At 41.3% G+C, this 17,019-nt stretch overlaps 1 protein-coding gene across 1 annotated transcript; it reads right to left on the bottom strand.

Annotated features, from left to right (window-relative positions):
* Window positions 1-436: 436 nt before the first annotated feature.
* On the bottom strand, window positions 437-15,703 carry mmp16b (matrix metallopeptidase 16b (membrane-inserted); the record flags this gene model as incomplete). The annotated part of the gene is made up of 10 exons (XM_083929014.1): window positions 437-798; window positions 2,782-2,897; window positions 4,216-4,366; window positions 5,745-5,883; window positions 6,013-6,230; window positions 6,657-6,818; window positions 10,267-10,571; window positions 11,678-11,794; window positions 13,490-13,638; window positions 15,575-15,703. The coding sequence occupies 10 exons, from the start codon at window positions 15,701-15,703 to the stop codon at window positions 437-439; spliced, it is 1,848 nt and encodes a 615-aa protein (XP_083785140.1).
* Window positions 15,704-17,019: the final 1,316 nt, after the last annotated feature.

A 17,019-nucleotide genomic window follows, 5' to 3' on the forward strand; every position in this document is an offset into this window, starting at 1 on the left:
GCACAGCTCAGAGCGATTTAATTAAGAAATAAAAGTAAAGTAGAAGCCTATATCTAATTTGTCCACTGAAGTAAGTGACAGGGGCTTTTTAAATGGCGTGCAGAGACGAGGATAGACAAAGGTCCCACTTACAGAAGCTTAACTCTGTCTCACTTAATTGAGTTCATTCCGAGATACAGAAAAAAAGTCATAGCAGATACATACATATTAGTTGGACACAGGAGATGTGGCTCCCTCACTCCGTCTTCAGTTGAGTTCTGCTGATCATTTCGCTTCCTTGCAGCTTGTTCGAGCAGTTTTAAAATCTGCCAACATGGCAATCCTTATGTACTGTACCCTTTACAGTGTTTCCAATTACTGTACTCAGGGCTTCAAGTAATAACTAGCCCTCTATCAGAGCTTTACACCCCTCTCTATACAGTGTGATAACAGGCCCTCAGACCCACTCCTGCATGGAGCGCTTGCAGTACAGTATGTGGCGCTGTGTGCTCTTCCTCCTGAACTGGAAAACGGTGTAGAGGAGGACCATCATGCACAGCGCCAGGACGCAGGGGATAGCAATGGCCACTGCTTTCTCCGTGCCCCCCGTGCTGTCCAGTTTGATGACAACGTCCACGTCGCCGTTGTCGTAGTGGCGTTCCTCCGCCACCGGGGGGTTCCAGTCCCAGTCTGGGTCGGCAGGTAGACCATCACAACCCATGAAGTCCCTTAGGATGGATCTCGGGTAGGCAGGCTCCACACGAAGCATCTGGTTGTTGAACTTCCAGTACTCTTTTCCCTTGTAAAAGTAGGTGAAGCCTAGAGAGAGGTAATGTGGGACACAACAGATCTACTTACATATATATTAAAGGGATTGGTCAGATTTTTTAAAGCAGGCCCTTCAGTTTGGAGAAGCAGGAAAGAAGCTAAGCAATGGAACTGAAGCTGTTATATCCATCCATGCTCTCCTCAAAGCCACCAGACTACTTTGACAAAAAAATAATTTTACCTCACAGAGCACAGGAGTTACTGGTCTGCGACTGCATCGATCATTTAGTCCGTTTATGTTATTGTGAGACTTTGGTAAATCAGAACTAACCATCCCCAGAGCAAATTCAGTAAAAAGCAACTGGACTTGGTTGTCCAGGAAGACGTTTCAGCTCTCATCCGAGAGGCTTCATCAGTTCATGTACGCATCTGACCAGGCTGGGACTGGTCCAATTAACTGGTGTGGAGATCCAGGTATTTAACCTCTCACAAGGTCGATGATGTCACTGGAACCCTTTGTGCTCCAAGTGCCAACGACCGTCGTTAGAGGGACAGTCGTTGGTGCAAAGTTTGTTTCGACTTCGTTAGTGCTCTATTGAGTCTAAACGACAGTCGTTGGAGTCACAGGAGGCCTTTTGTGAACAGTTGTTCTTTTAGGTTAGATTGTTGAATCTCCTGGGAAGGGATGAAAGGGCTGCATTGTAAATTGGAGATAAGTGGTGTCTCAGACCTCCTCCTCTGTTTAGCGATGGTTTCCTCTACTTTTGCATAGAAAACGTCTTCCTAGACAAATAACCAAGTCCAGTTGCTTTTGACTGAAATTGCTTTGGTGATAACGATGACCTGGACAAATGACAAACATTCACAGGCTTACCAGAACTAACCTTTTAAAACACAGAAGTCGCACAATAACACTACTGTACTAACCAACTGAGGGAGCAGTAGACCAGCAACTCGAGTGATCTGTACCATAAAATTACAGTTTTTGTCAGTGGAGTCTGGTAGCTTTTGAAGAGAGCAAAAATAACAGCTTCAGTTGCCTGTTGGAAAGGGTGGAATATTATATTCTAAATATAGTGTACACTGATATCTACTGTAGGTAATACAGTGACCTCATACAACCCCAGTTCAAAAAAGTATATCTATCTGTTTAACTTTGTAAAGAGAAAGTATTGCGTAGTTGCATGTATCATTTTATAGTGCAGGAAAGTAAACAATGTGTTAATGAATCTCCATGTAAACACGCTTGTTTAGAAATAAGGCTAATCTTTTGGGCTTTCTACAGAGTTCACAGAAAGGTATCAATTATCATTTGTAGCAATGACAACTCTTGATAAATCGTGGTACAAGATCACATTGAGAGATAAAAAGGACTAAAATACAAATTTAACATTATGGTTATGGCGCAGAATATTTTAAAGTAAAAAAACAATTAATTAGTTCCAGATCAACCTTGCAGAAATATTATTTTACTGATCTGAACTGCTCTACCGCTGCAGCGATCATTCTCATTCAGTCATATTCATTTATTAGGCTATAAAAAAGATCTAATTTGCTATAATATATGACACAAACAACAACAAAACGATTAATTAACAAAATAGTTAACAATGCACTGTCTTTCAATCGACTAATTGATGCAGCTCTAGAAAGTGTAGAGCCTAACAGCAGTGTATGCATTGAGATCTTTTTTTTCCATTGGTTATCAGTCTCCTTTTGCATGCCATGAAGAATTAATGTGCGCAGATGCTCTGACCTCTAATACGCGTTTAAACATTTACACTGTTTTAAATATTTAAATGGCAAATCTGAAAATTAAACCAGAAAACAGATGCTGCTCAGTCAACTTCCTGTTCCCGTTTTCTTTCTATCATGTTGCATTCAGGACTAAAGCCATAGCAACACATACCAGACAAACTATATCTCCGTACAGTATGTGAAGGTGTTGCTTTTGATCTTTTATACACCATTGTGTCTTACAAACAAAGGTTATGCGATGCTAGTGCGTAAAACTGGTCCATAAATCTGCCATACCGTTGGCCTTATCCACAAAAGCCCCTTGTGGAGAGTCAGGGATGCCCTTCCAGACGGTGATGGGTTTGGGATAACCTGGATCCATGGTCCTCATGTCCTCATTGTACCTCCAGTACCTAAAACAGGACAGACGGAAATACAGTCAGTGACATGTACCCTTGTTGGACACCTGCAGTAATGTTGTGCTGATCTGGGTCAGTCCCAAGTAGGAGGACATTACACATTCTTTTGAGTATGCACAAATGCACACACACAAATCAGCACAGAGTAATGAGAGTTGAATTACTCCAACAACTGGACTCTGTTACACAACCCATCAATGCTGAAGCACAAGATCTATTTGTCAGTCTTGCATACAAAAGCTACTAACGTCCTGACACTCTCCCTGTCAACTGTCACCAGCATCCAAATCATCATGAGAGACTGGTCATTTCCCTAAACTGGACACCAGACTATCCACCAAACCCATGTTTCATTTGTTCTGGCAGATAGGTCTGGCCCCTCTCCCACACAGACAGATTTCCTGCGGCTTGAAATTGTGCGGACCAAAAACAATAATTTTTCTTATCACAAACATACTGTGTTTATCCAATTGACTGACTGAATTTGTTTCAGTGGTTGCTGGGATTGATCTGCTTGTCATTCACTGTCAGTCACACACATAAATCTAGCTATGTACTGTCATTTCTTTGAATTGGAACCATCACCACTCTGTAACAGATAGAGTGATGAAATCATGTTTGAGACGATGGACAGAACGTCCTGTTTGTCAGGATGAGCAGCAGCAGGTTGAGCGATGACAGGATCATGACAAAGCATTTTGTCATCTTTCACCACAGAGTCCTCTGACCTCTTAGGATATGATTTATCATGACAGCTGAACAAACATGTGAGTCACACTGGCATACTCTCAAACTTTAAGACCCTTGCAACGCACAGAGATAAACAGCACATTCTCTGATTTGGTTGTTTGGAAAAGGCATCCCGGTTTCAATTCTATTCCAACAGCAGGTAACTACTAACTACAACCACAAATAAATCATACATGTATGCAAGGGGACAAAATAATATAAATAATATCCAGAAAAAATCAGCAACCCATCACAAAAATTGGGTCATAATGTTGTGAATGCCAATAATAAGCAGCATTTTCCAGCGGTAAAATAGGCATCTTAAAGAGCTTCAAGGATGCAAACTAATCTATGTCAAAACTAAAGATGCATTGATCAACAAACTGCACAATTATTAAATATTTCACGGGAAACAGTCAGAAAATCATTAAATGTTCAAAACACAGACAAGTTGCATTGATAAAGAGGAAATTACAGATTTTTTCTTTTGTTTGTAGGATCCATTCCTCAACATACTATACTTGTATATGTGTATATATATAAAAGAAGATTTCAACCGTGCTAGTAATCGGTCAACACAGACCTGTCTCCTTTGAAGAAGTAGGTTTTGGCGACATCCTCCCACCAGACAGCTGTCTCGATACTCTGAGTGGGCATGCCGCTCCCGAACAGTGAGATGTCCTGAGGGTACGAAGGCTGGAGAGTTGTGTCCTTGAAGACCCAGAAACGGTTTCCTAAAATACACACACTGCGTTAGACTCTGGGACAAAGACATTATCATAAAGATGACCTCAAAAATCGCACTAGACAAAACACTGCTGGCTCTCATCTCATTCAAGTCGTCTGTCTGTGTGTATGCGTGTGTATGCATGCATGCGTGTGTGTGTGTGTGTGTGTGTGTGTGTGTGTCTGTCTGTGTATTTTTCTCTCTCCAATGAGTCTATTCATTTCTGTTCATTTCAAAGGTCAGATGTATCACCTCATTTACAAAATAAATGAAATGTCAGAAAATCTATGCAGTGTTATCTATAATACAATAAAGAGCAAGATGATGCTCTGAAGGCAACTCCGTCGAGACATTGTTTTCAGCTTATTGTTGCATTTTATTCAGTTTGATCATAAGTGCCTCAGGCAGAGTGAGGAGAGCTGCTGTGGTGGTGTGCTTGCAGTAAGTAGCTAGACACTCTCTCTCTCTCTCTCTCTCTTTCTCTCTCTCTCTCACACACACACACACACACACACACACACACACACACACACACAGACACACACAGACACACACACACACACACACACACACACACACAGACACACACAGACACACACACACACACACACACACACACACACACACACACACACACACACACACACACACACACACACACACACACACACACACACACACACACACACACACACACACACACACACACACACACATGCAGTTAAGTCCCCCTGAGTAAATAAATAAAGCATGAGGCACTCTGATCCCACTGGGTGACAGATGTCATGTTAATCTGTCTGATGGACGGATGGCTGCAGGACCTGAACCCGTTCTGTTACCATACAGAACACAAAACAACCTCAAAGTCACCCGCTGTGTTGCTATATGATAAAAGATATTGTATGTTCAACAGGCTCACACGTACACATTCACTTGTAGGTGGTATGCAGTAAAAGTGTTGTTGTTTTTTTTACATTTGTTAGTTATTACATTATTGTAGTTTAAAATATCATAACGGCTATACAGCATATAACACAAAATAAAGAGTTAAAGGGTGACTTGTTTTTATTTTCTTTAGAGACTTTTTCTCTCTTTTTTGTGGTTAACTCGACTTATTTTATGATTGTAAATTGATTCTAAAAGAAAAATATAATAAAATATCTAAAAAAGGTTTGTAATTTACATTCAGTGTTTTCATCTAAATGCATTATGTGTTGAATGCATTTCCTTCCTCATTAAATATTATAAATCCTACATTATTTGCAGGAAGTTTGCAAGTCTCCTTCCTCATCTTTGTTTGTGCATTGCTACATTTCTGGGTGCGTTTCCTCCACCAATGCATAAACTCCACAGTTTCTTTTATAAATAAAATAAAAAATGATTACCTTTGAAAAAGACAAACTTCCCTTCGCTGTTTTCATACACAGCATCAATTTTGTGAGGCAAGCCTTTCCAGAAGTAGTTGATCTGCATGGGGTAGCCAGGGACTACTGAGTTGTCCCGTACCCTCCAAAACCACTGGTCCTATAGAAATGGATATGGTAGAATTGTCATCCCTCTCATCACCATCATCATCATCATCATCATCATCATCATCCTCCTCCCAAACAGCCTAAAACCAGCATTTTCACTTAGGCTGTTGATCTACCTTACCTTGAAAACAAAAAGCTCCTGCCGGAGAATGGCCAGGGTGTTGAAGCCTCCATCGCAGATGTTGGGTTTGGAGTTGGGGTTGGAGGGCTTGGCCCCCTGTGGAGGGCGATGGGGTCTGGCGTGGCGGTCATGCTTACGAGGGTCCGAGGGAGGGTGGAAGCGAGGAGGAGGGACTGTGGGTGGGGGCCTGGTAGGCTGCGGTGCTCTATCTGGTGGACCTAAAAAGACAAACAAATTCTATAAACTTTTTCTGTATTTGTAACTATTTTTGTGACTGTCCCTGTTGAGAGATTAAAATGTGTTCGCTGTTTTTTGACCTTTAATGCTGGCACAGATTATTTTTTCGTTGACTCATGTTGGCTGTCCTCTCTAACAGCTGACAAATGCTGCTTATTGGAAATCAACCCAATATGACTGATATTGCAGCAGCAACAGTAATAGTGACTAAAGTCATTGCAGGGCTTCTATATTAATAATATTTTTTTTATTTAGCTCCGAAAACCAGTTTGAACAACATTTTTCATTCAGTCTAAAGGGCTCTATCTAATAACTTTGTTACTTCACAGAAAAAGAGATGTTTGTCTTTGTTCAATTTCTAAATCCTAAATAGAGAGACTAACGTACTGTATAAAACAAAGGGTTACCATAGATTTTCTGGATTCCCTGTAGGTCATCGTGAGGTAGTTTGAAGTTCTCGGTATCCATGTACTGGTAGAAAGGAGCCATGATAGCAGTGGGGTCGTTAGAGTGTTCCAGACCGAGGGCGTGGCCCAGCTCGTGAACCGCAACCAAGAATAGGTCATTACCTGGAGAGGGGAAGAGGACATTGAGAATACAAAAACACTCCATCATAAATGGTATACAGTACAGTACATCCAATATATTTAAGAAGTGGAGCTGTGTTTGAAACTGTTCCCTCATTCCCTCACTCACTATTCCACTATTATATAGTGTTTAAATAATACTGAACTATATAAGGAATAAGCAAACGAGATTTCAGAAGCTACACTTCTTCTTCTCCTGCGGGAAAACAAGAAGGCATTGTACTGTGGTATATGGGAGCAAAATGAAGGGTAAATCGTACGTACACTCAAATCAGCTGTGCTTTGTGTTTTTTTTTATAGTGGACTTTTGGTGAATGAAATCAACCACTGAGAATTCGAACACCACTATGAAATGGCGAACACACAATATAGCGCTCCAGTTCTGTGATAGGGGACAGTTTCAAACACAGCTTCAGTGTGACCTGATGAAACAGAAAAAGAAAACATACACCCAGGCACAGACACACTCTTTAGTAGGGATGGGACTTTATATTTTAATGTGGATCGCTATAACAAACGCTCACAATTAGTTGACCGTGGTGAATAACCATTATCGAGATAATCATGAATATCTGGCAAACTGACTGCAGTTTACTACAGCTTTTACTCAAACCGTGACATTGGGGCGGCCAGTGGCACAGTGGTTGGATCAGCCGCCCAACGTGGGGAGGCTGAGGGGAACAGATATAACTCAACAGTTGAGCTAATGTAGTGCAACTAAACGCTATTGGGGGTCAATTGAAAGGACACTTTTCTTCTTCTTCTCCATAAGAGAAGATACGCCCCATATGAGCTACAGCTCAGAGAACAGTGAAAATACAAACATTCATACAATGAACCTGAACAAACAGCACAATGAAACATAATGAGTCTAGTCTGTATCAGACTTAAAAAACATACAGACAACGAAAAAAAATGAAAATTGCCATGGTCAGTGTCTGGGCAGCATTCAGCTCATAGTGTCGACCTGATTTAGAAAGAAGTATGCCATTTACGTATAGCTTGTGACTGAAGCTGTCCCCGGGAGATTGTTGCCCTTTAAAACATGATATCCACTCCTGCTAGCAGCGCTGAACAGACCAACCACTGACCCTCAGCCAGCAGCTAAAAGGTTCTACCTCCCCTTCCCCCATTTATCTAACACAACTAGCCTCTTCCACCAAACCAAAAATGTCCCATAAAGACTCCCAGGAGTCAGGTCGGAGCTACCATTAGTGCACATGTCAACATGCAACATTTACAATTACACCGCTGTGAAAGCCCATTAAAGGTTGCACAGCTTCCCACACACATAAGCAGAAACAGGAGCTTTTCAGAATCAGCCTCAGCACTCCACATGGATAGCCATGGGAAATTGCGCAATGATGAACATGAATTTGACTTGGGAGTCTGAGACAATTACCACTGGAGTAAGAGAACAAAAGAGTGAGAGGGAGGGGAGCTGATGGGTGGCAAGCAGTTTCCCAGAACAAACACAATGTTAGCTGTTACCCTCCTCTTTCACTAATGGGACGATGGAATATAAGTGTATGGTACATGGGTATTAGCAGCCTGGTGGTGCTCTGACAAGCCTGGCGCCCAGTAGGTAAAGCAATTAAAGTGTGTGTGGATGGAGAGCTAGGATAGGCATCTTATTTCCCTCTCTGGGATGCTGCACACTGTCAGAATCCACATTGGCAGGTTGGCCCACATTACATGATATGCGGGCCATATGGATCTATCATACGATTATCCAAAATATCACATGACATAATATAACATTGCATAAGATGGAACAACAACGCCCGACATAACTCGTAATAACCTAACCTAACGAACCTAATGTACCCATAATAAAATGAAATAACACAACATAACATAGTCTAATATAACTGATCAGAACACAGCAAAACATAACAAAACATAGCATAACATGATATAACATGAGAGATATTCTAATTTATCTGACCTATCATAAACATTACCCACAACATAACATAACACAATATAACATTACTATCTGTTTCTTTGCACATTTGTACCGTACTTTGCACGTTATTACAGTATGTTTGATCTGTATATACATTACCATTGTAATATTGATATCTTTTATATATATAGTTATATATGTACTGTTTTATATTTCAGTTTTTACAAATATGTTATCTGTATAATATTGTTGTTGTTAAATATGTTGTTTGAGTAGCTGGAGTTTGAAACAAAAAACAATTTCCCCCTGGGATTATTAAAGTATTTCTGATTCTGATTCTGAACATGACATGACAAAACATAATCCTTAATAACCTTACTAAACCTATCATAAACATAACATAACATAAAATGGCATAACATAACACATCATAACATAATCCATAATAACCTTCCTTAACCTATTATAAACATAGCATAACATAGGATGACATAACATGACATAACATAATCCATAATAACCTTACTTAACCTATCATAAACTTAACATTAAATCCATACTAATCTAACCTAATTTACCCTAATATACTCATGATGACATAATATCAAATAACAAAACAAATAACACAGCGCAACATGTTATAACCAATTAGAAACTAAGCTAACTTTACCACATACCCATAATAACATAACATAACATAACATAACATAACATAACATAACATAACATAACATAACATAACATAACATATCATAACATAACATAACATAACATAACATAACATAACATAACATATCATAACATGTCATAACATAACATAACATAACAACAATCACATTATTTTCACATTTTGTAATGGATGGATACATGTATATCTGGCACTTTTTGGGTTTTCTGTCCCCTCTCTTGAGGCATACAACCTTGAAGTATACATCAAATTCACTAAAAACAGAATGGCCATAATCATGTGCCAGCAACCAATGTCTTAAAATAGCAAAGCTTTCTGTCCTGTCATCTGAAGAGCTTATTATGCAGGGAAAAAAAACATCAAAATCCTGACAGATGGGGTGGGGCGTATTTACAGAGCACAGCCTGATCAAAGACATCTCCATATTCTTTGTTTTTGGTTGAGCATCCCTCATCCACTACCCTGTGATACCATCACTGTTATATTGCCCTCCTGTCTCGCCATCCGTATTTCCACTTTTTACTTTCCATCAGTCCTTATCCGTCTCTCCTGATGACTACTGTTTATTCTGTATCTCAATGCTTTACTCATTCCTTTTTATACCCCTTTACTTGTTTATTTACCTGCCAACATTCTGCATTTAACAACCTCCTTTCTCTACTTCCTTTCCTAATCCTAATCTCTTCCTCTAAAAATGTCCTTGCGGTAGCATCTCCCTACTTTTGCGTTCCTCACTCCTTTGTAGCCTTATCTTACTTCTTCCCACCATTAACACCTTCTCTCCCGCTCTCTAAATTTACTGTAGGTTTAAACCCACTCTTTCTGTCACTTACCATCATGGTTGGGGTTCCCAAGGGTCCAGGGCTCATCTGAGTCAAAGTGTGTGTCCCCTCCTATGCCTGGGCCCGGGAAATAGGCGTGGGCAAGGAATCCCCCCTCCCCGTCGAAGGGTGAGCTGTCACCGTGAAAACCTGAAGCGAAGATGATTGTGATGTCCACGTCACGCCTGCCAGTTTCCAGTGCGCTGTATGGAACGGCCTCAAAGCGTAGGGGAGTCACACCCTGCCACACGTCAAATGCCCGCCGGATGGCATCGTGAGTCTCCCGGGCGCCCACCTTTGGTGTGACATTTTTTATGCTATGGGAAGAAAGCAAGCAACCAGACTGAAAAGGCTGCAGAGAGGTAAAGGTTACGAGGCTGAGAAAAAACACTGCAGGTTATAGTTTACTGCATTCATCGTAGTGACAGACGTGGATTTAAATGTTAAATGAAATCGTTTTAAAATACGGGGGTACAAAACAAGTGGAAATAAAATGCATCAACCCCATGCCTCGTTTCCCCATCAATTTTGAGTGAACATTTGTTTTACTTTTCAAAATGAGGAGACACTAAAAAGGAAAGTTGCACTTGACACAACTTTTTCAAGCCCGGCAGCTTTGGCTGAACTTTTAACACAGCAGTCGTTATCAGTCCCTGGCAGGCAGAGAGGAATGGGAAATCTTCTCCCTCTCTCCACTCATTTTCCTGAATAAAGTGCAGTCAGCAGCAGCAGCACTGGCTCAGCACTGATTGACATTCCATTAGGAGAGGTGGCTCATCAATTCAAATTCGTGGAGGAAGGGAGGATTTGAATAAATTGACAGTGTTATCGGCTATTACTGCTGTAACCTGTCAATTTGCAGTTGTGCCAGAGACCCGTTTATCAGTTCTCCTCAGAACCTATTAAAAGCTGGAGCTTAATCAGGCGAGATAAAATGAGAGTTTGAATATTTCTGCTGAGATTACGGACAATTTACACTCAATTTCATATGAGGGAGAGGAAAGCCTCCCATTTTCGTGCTCAGCAAAAATTGTGTGGTTTTGTTTTATGAAACGAATAAATGCTCTAAAAAAGAAACAGCCTGATCCCATTTTTTCACTTTGCCAGCAACCTATTAATAAAACTGGAAAGTAAACATACTCACAGCACAAATGGGCAAATGTACGTGTGATTCTGAATGTGTGAAGTTGAACTTACTGTGTGTGTGTTTGTGTGTGTGTGTGTGTGCCCCCACATCTGTGACATATTTGCGCAGTCTCTATGACAACACAGAGCATGTGATCCCAGATGGTTAAAGAGGAGAAGATGAGAGACAGAGAGTTGAGAAAGAAATATATATACAAAAATAATAACACTGGCACATCTGAAACCTACAATCACTGCTGCTATGGTCGCTATGACAACTGCCTCCACATTCTCTCACCTGTATGTAATGTGTGTACGCTGCCACTTCTGTCCTGTCAGCGCGTATCTCCGTTTCCGTGACCTCGCAGCACTTTTAAATTTGTCTGGAACCCCACAGCGAGGCTTTTGCATCCAACTTAGAGAGAGGAGAAGAGAAGAGAAGAGAAGAGAAGAGAAGAGAAGAGAAGAGAAGAGAAGAGAAGAGAAGAGAAGAGAAGAGAAGAGAAGAGAAGAGAAGAGAAGAGAAGAGAAGAGAAGAGAAGGTGACTCAAGTTTGCAAAATAAAAGTTGGAAGTCAAACACCATCACAAGACAACATAAAGCAGTGAAGTGAACTCAATAGTTCTCTTCTTGACATAATCACAGCAGCAAAATAAAGAAGTGTTGTGCATAACACGACTAAAACTAACTCCATACTACAGTCATTAATCCAAGCGAATGATGAAATTCTCAATGAGGGCTGAGAGGAAATCAAGATTCACGTTTGCTCATTCATACCACATCAGATAACCACGGGTACAGGACACATACTGCAATACGTATTCGAAACATTAATTCTCACCTCAGCGTGATATCACTGCATCATCAAGCAAAATGAGAAGAAGGAAAAGTGTTAAAACCTTCACCTGAGATTGTTCACAGACGAGGTGATGTTGGGTGAAATGAACATCTCTATTTCCGTCCTTCACTAATCCATTGAAATATTAATAGCCATTCCTTCTGCATTTTTAAATGAATAAGTGGAGCATTTGCATTAAAGGGATAGTTCAGAGTGTATTACATACAGTAGATGTTCAGTGCGCCCCCAGATTTGGAGAAGCAGGGAAGAGTACCAACTTGGAAACAATGACGCAAACAAACAACAGCAACTCCATTGTTCTGCAAGGTAAAACTCAGACCTGTCGCTAGGAAAACTTTTTGACACAGAAACGTTGATATGAAACCTATTTGGCACCCTTGTCTGTATAGACGTACCAGGCTTTTAAGTGACTCCAATTTAAAACCATCCATGTAAATATTGCAGAGCTCCAGTGGCTCCAAAAGCCAGGTAACATAGTATAGACCCTTTCAAAGTTGTAAACATAAACATTCTAAATGTTTAATTCCTGTTGCAGTGTCTGTGAATTACATTAGCTGACAGGAAGTTTACAAGGGCCAAGGCTGTTGCCATGCAATGGAATTCTATTAAAAAGGTCTATAACAAGCCCCCGACTCCGATCAGGGTGGATGGTTGGGTCACACACACCAGATTTTCACCCAGGAGATATAAAAGTGAAACTTACTTTCACAACAGATCTACCTTATTTTAACCCAAACCACCATATTTTCTCAAACCTAAACAAGTAGTCAAATTGACAACATTAACCACATGTTTAAAACTGCGACCGTGGAGGGTCAAAAAGTGTCAGTATGTGAAGAGTAGGAAATGAAAAATAGCCGCTCTAGCCATATCTCTGTAGCCATCCAGGCAAGGGGGAAGGAGAAAATTATAGCGGTTCAGAAATGCCAACAGTTTATTCTGGCGACTGTCAATGGAGTCTGGTGGCAGTTTTAGGCATTTTTAGGTAGAAAAACACAAATACATCAACTTGCATCTGCTGTCCTCATCCACAGCAGTGCATTACTTTTGAGCTCAGACTCCTGTCTCCTTCTCCAAACTGTGGATGTTGGAATCGCCATCTACCGTAGGTAACACACTGACTATGGATAAGGAGCTCATCTACCCCCACTTAAACATTCGAACTATCCATTTAATGTAACACATGAATGGGCAGCTAAAAGTACATATGCACCTCAGCTTGAGGATGTACAAGAATGTGTGTATACTCACTCCTTGGTTTTTTCATCCAGTGTCCCTGTGACATTGAGACCATAGATGCGCTGCATGGCAGCAATGGCTGAGTGCATGGTTTGGGCCGAGCGCAGGACAGACATTCCCGGTTCTGTGCGGGGAAGGTAGCCATACCTCTGTAGCCATCCCTGGGAGGGTGAAGAGAAAGTTTTGGAACTTCATTTCACTGCTTTTTTAAGTTTTTCTCTAGACTTCTTGCCTTAATAAGAACACTCAGACAAGAGAGAGAAAACAGGAGGAAAGACACGGACATGGAGTAGGAGATGTCGAGCTAAAAAACGTCCTAAGCTGAAATCACATCAAGCATGTACATTTGCATTTTCCAAGTTTGTTCGGATAATGAATGAGTTAATCATCTTCAATGTACATGTATCAACCCAAGCTGTCAGACTGAAAGGCTATAAAAGAAAGAGTCTTCCCTTTTACTGCAGCTATGAACTTGAATCTCCTTCAATTTGTGTTTGATTAGATTTGGTCCCACAAGTAACTGATTTAATATATTCTCTTTTTCAGCATTGATATTTCACTTAATGCTGGGCGGCTGTCTAGTTCAAACAGACCACAGACAGTCCTTCACTGCAGTGGCTGGGTTTCCTTGCTCAAGGGCACATATGCTGTTTAATGAGGACAAGTATTATGTTTTTTAAGTTACCCTACCCAGTTTTTACCAGTGAGTGCTGCCGCTCAAATAATCAAAAATCAATAAGAACATGGCTGCAGGTTAAATAATTCTGCATCTCACAAAAGGCTGTGAGGTGACTAACCATTGCTCTGATACATTTTTATTATTAGAAGAGAACAAACTGCGCTGAGAATGAGCTGCTGTGGTTATTTCTATAATTATCCACAGTGTGGATGAAATGTTTAGAAGCTTTAATGAGGTACTTCATATCATTTGCATGTAAATAGCCAGTTGTTTGTCTATCCGGCAGTGGTTTAGGTTTAAATGTGTCTTTGCATATTTGCTCAGAGGCTCCCTGGACATCAATGCATCTGCATTTGAATTCCTCCTAGTGACCTTAGTCAGTGTTTTTGTCTTGCGGCTGCCGGTCAGCGTACATGTGCAGGACTGTTGCCCTGCATCCTTTTGCCTAACAAAACAAGGGTGCAGCTTGATACAGAGGAGAGAGGGTTAGGCTTGAGCATCACCCAGGGGTCAGTGCCATACTCAGTCCTGAAGCTGAGAAGCCACAAGGTGCGCGCGCTATCCACAGCTGTCCACGCCAACCAGCTGCCTCCCCATCACAGCCTATGAGATATTATGCTCCAGCTAGCTAATCTACCTCTGTCTCCTCTGTCAATCCCTCCCCCCTTCTGCCCCTAACCCTCTTTCTGCTGAGCCTTGTTTATCCTTCTTTTTTTCCCTCGCTCCTGTGGGCGTGTTTCCTGTGTGTGTTGTGTTTGTTCAAAGGCACAGATCTCAGAGAGATATCGGCAGATATCAGCGAGCCATAAAATTGAATAATGATGCATTTGTGTGGCTGTCAGTGTCAGCATTTCATTTCTTTAGGGTGGTAGGAGGGGAGTCTGAGGTGAGGATGAAAATGACATCAATTAATAAGGTACAAAAAAAAATTCTATTATTCAGCTTGTGTCTGTAAATGTTTAATCTCCCCCAACACTATGTTGCCAAAGCATGTCTGACTTTGTGTTGGCCTGCATGGCACAGAAGTCGATCCAACAATGAAGGCATTGTGCTGCAGGACACCTCTGTTAAAATAGATCACTCTTATTTGGGTTGCACATTAAGGATCAGTGGGCTGGATAGATCAGCTCATGGACCGCAGTGTAATAAAAATGAGCATCCTTCTGTTTCACTGCACTCCACAAATGAGGAATGCGCGTTATTTTCGCTGTTCAGTGCGTGAGCTGCCCTGATAGGCTTACAATGTATCCATGTTATGCCTTATGGTAATTGTGCCCACGGATAGCGTGGAGACTCGATACATAACCTACATAAAAATGTTATTATCGCTGAGGCAGGTGATGTGGAGGAGAGAGAGAGAGAGAGAGAGAGAGCACGGTCATTTATGATAACCGGGGATGGAAGGCCATTTATCTTACCTCAACGCTGAACTGATGATCTTCCTCCTCGGACACAGCACACGAGATCCAAAGCAAAAAATGCAAGCAGAATGCTGCCGCGTAAAAACAATCCGATGGTTTTCTTTTACTGGAGGATACTAAGGTCATAATGACCTGTTTTTCCCGAGTGTTTATTAGAAGAAGCCGCCCGTCTGCCTTGGCTCTTGTGTCAAATGAAAATCATCAGGCGAAGCTGTCAAGGCGGATTCAGATCAAAAAACGAGAAAAGGCCCCTCGCGCTTTGTTAAATCCCGATCGTGGCATAAAAATGTTCCGATGTCAAGCAGAGATAACGCGACATGTTAGACCCGCTGTCCTCGCCATTCTTATTTACATCGGGGGCTACATCTATCCAGCAGCATCAATGGCCATGTACAGTATCCAGTCTGCGCAAGATAGCCTCCCTCCCGACTTGACGCCTGCGCTTTGATTTCTCACACAGCGCAGCGCTGCTTGGAAGCATCATGAGAGCTGCCTTACAGAGTGCACGAGAGATGCAATGCCATTCCTCAGAACTGCCTGTACATTTGACTCTTACGCTGCAAAGACAACAGATCCGTGCAGTTTGAAGCACAAATACAGTCAGATGGTTTGATCCGATAGTAAACAAAGGTGCTTGATGCAGATTACTGATGAAGCCTACATTCCTCTGCTGATGCTTTTATAACCCATAAAGCAAAATGATATGTGCAATGACACAACTGCTTAGTGACCCTACAATAAAAAAAAAAACTAACAGAATATAGCCTGCACCTTACCCATAGTTGATAAATTAATCAATTATCTGATCATTAGTTTGTATGTGACAGGACAAAAGCTGAGCATAAGCAAATAATTATGCTCACTTATCTTAGAATATGTGTCTCGGTATACCCCCTAGTCATGACCTGAAGACCCAGAACAGAGAACCTGATGAGACATTAATAGCTACAGCTCTTTATAGCATAGCCTACAACAACCTGCCTCGAGCACATGAGGCACAAGATGGCGCTGTTTCATTGATGAATGTGGAAAAAAAATCAGCTGTTTGACTGAAGGCACAGGACACACTGGAACCTGAATCTCCGCCCCCCCCCCCCCCCCCCCCCCCCAACCAATGAGCCGAGAAACTGATCTGACATTGATTTGATGGGACAGGCAGAAAGGACATATATGGATATGGAAAGGAGAGAGGAAGAAGCACATATCATACTAAATGATTACCTTTATGTTTGCAATACTTCCATTCAAATAAAAAAGGAGCCGTCTCAACTGACTCTGAATCTCACGTTGACTTGTCTGCATAGATATTTAAATTTTTATTTGATTACATTCATGGTCTCATTCTATCAATCACTTGTGGAGAGTCGGAATGAATATCATCTGCCAAGCTGACACAATTGTGGCTTGGCAGGTTTTTTTGTGACCGCGGTCCAATGTTAAAT

This window comes from Echiichthys vipera (genome assembly GCF_963691815.1).
Source record: "Echiichthys vipera genome assembly, chromosome: 15".
Lineage (NCBI taxonomy): Eukaryota > Metazoa > Chordata > Actinopteri > Perciformes > Trachinidae > Echiichthys > Echiichthys vipera.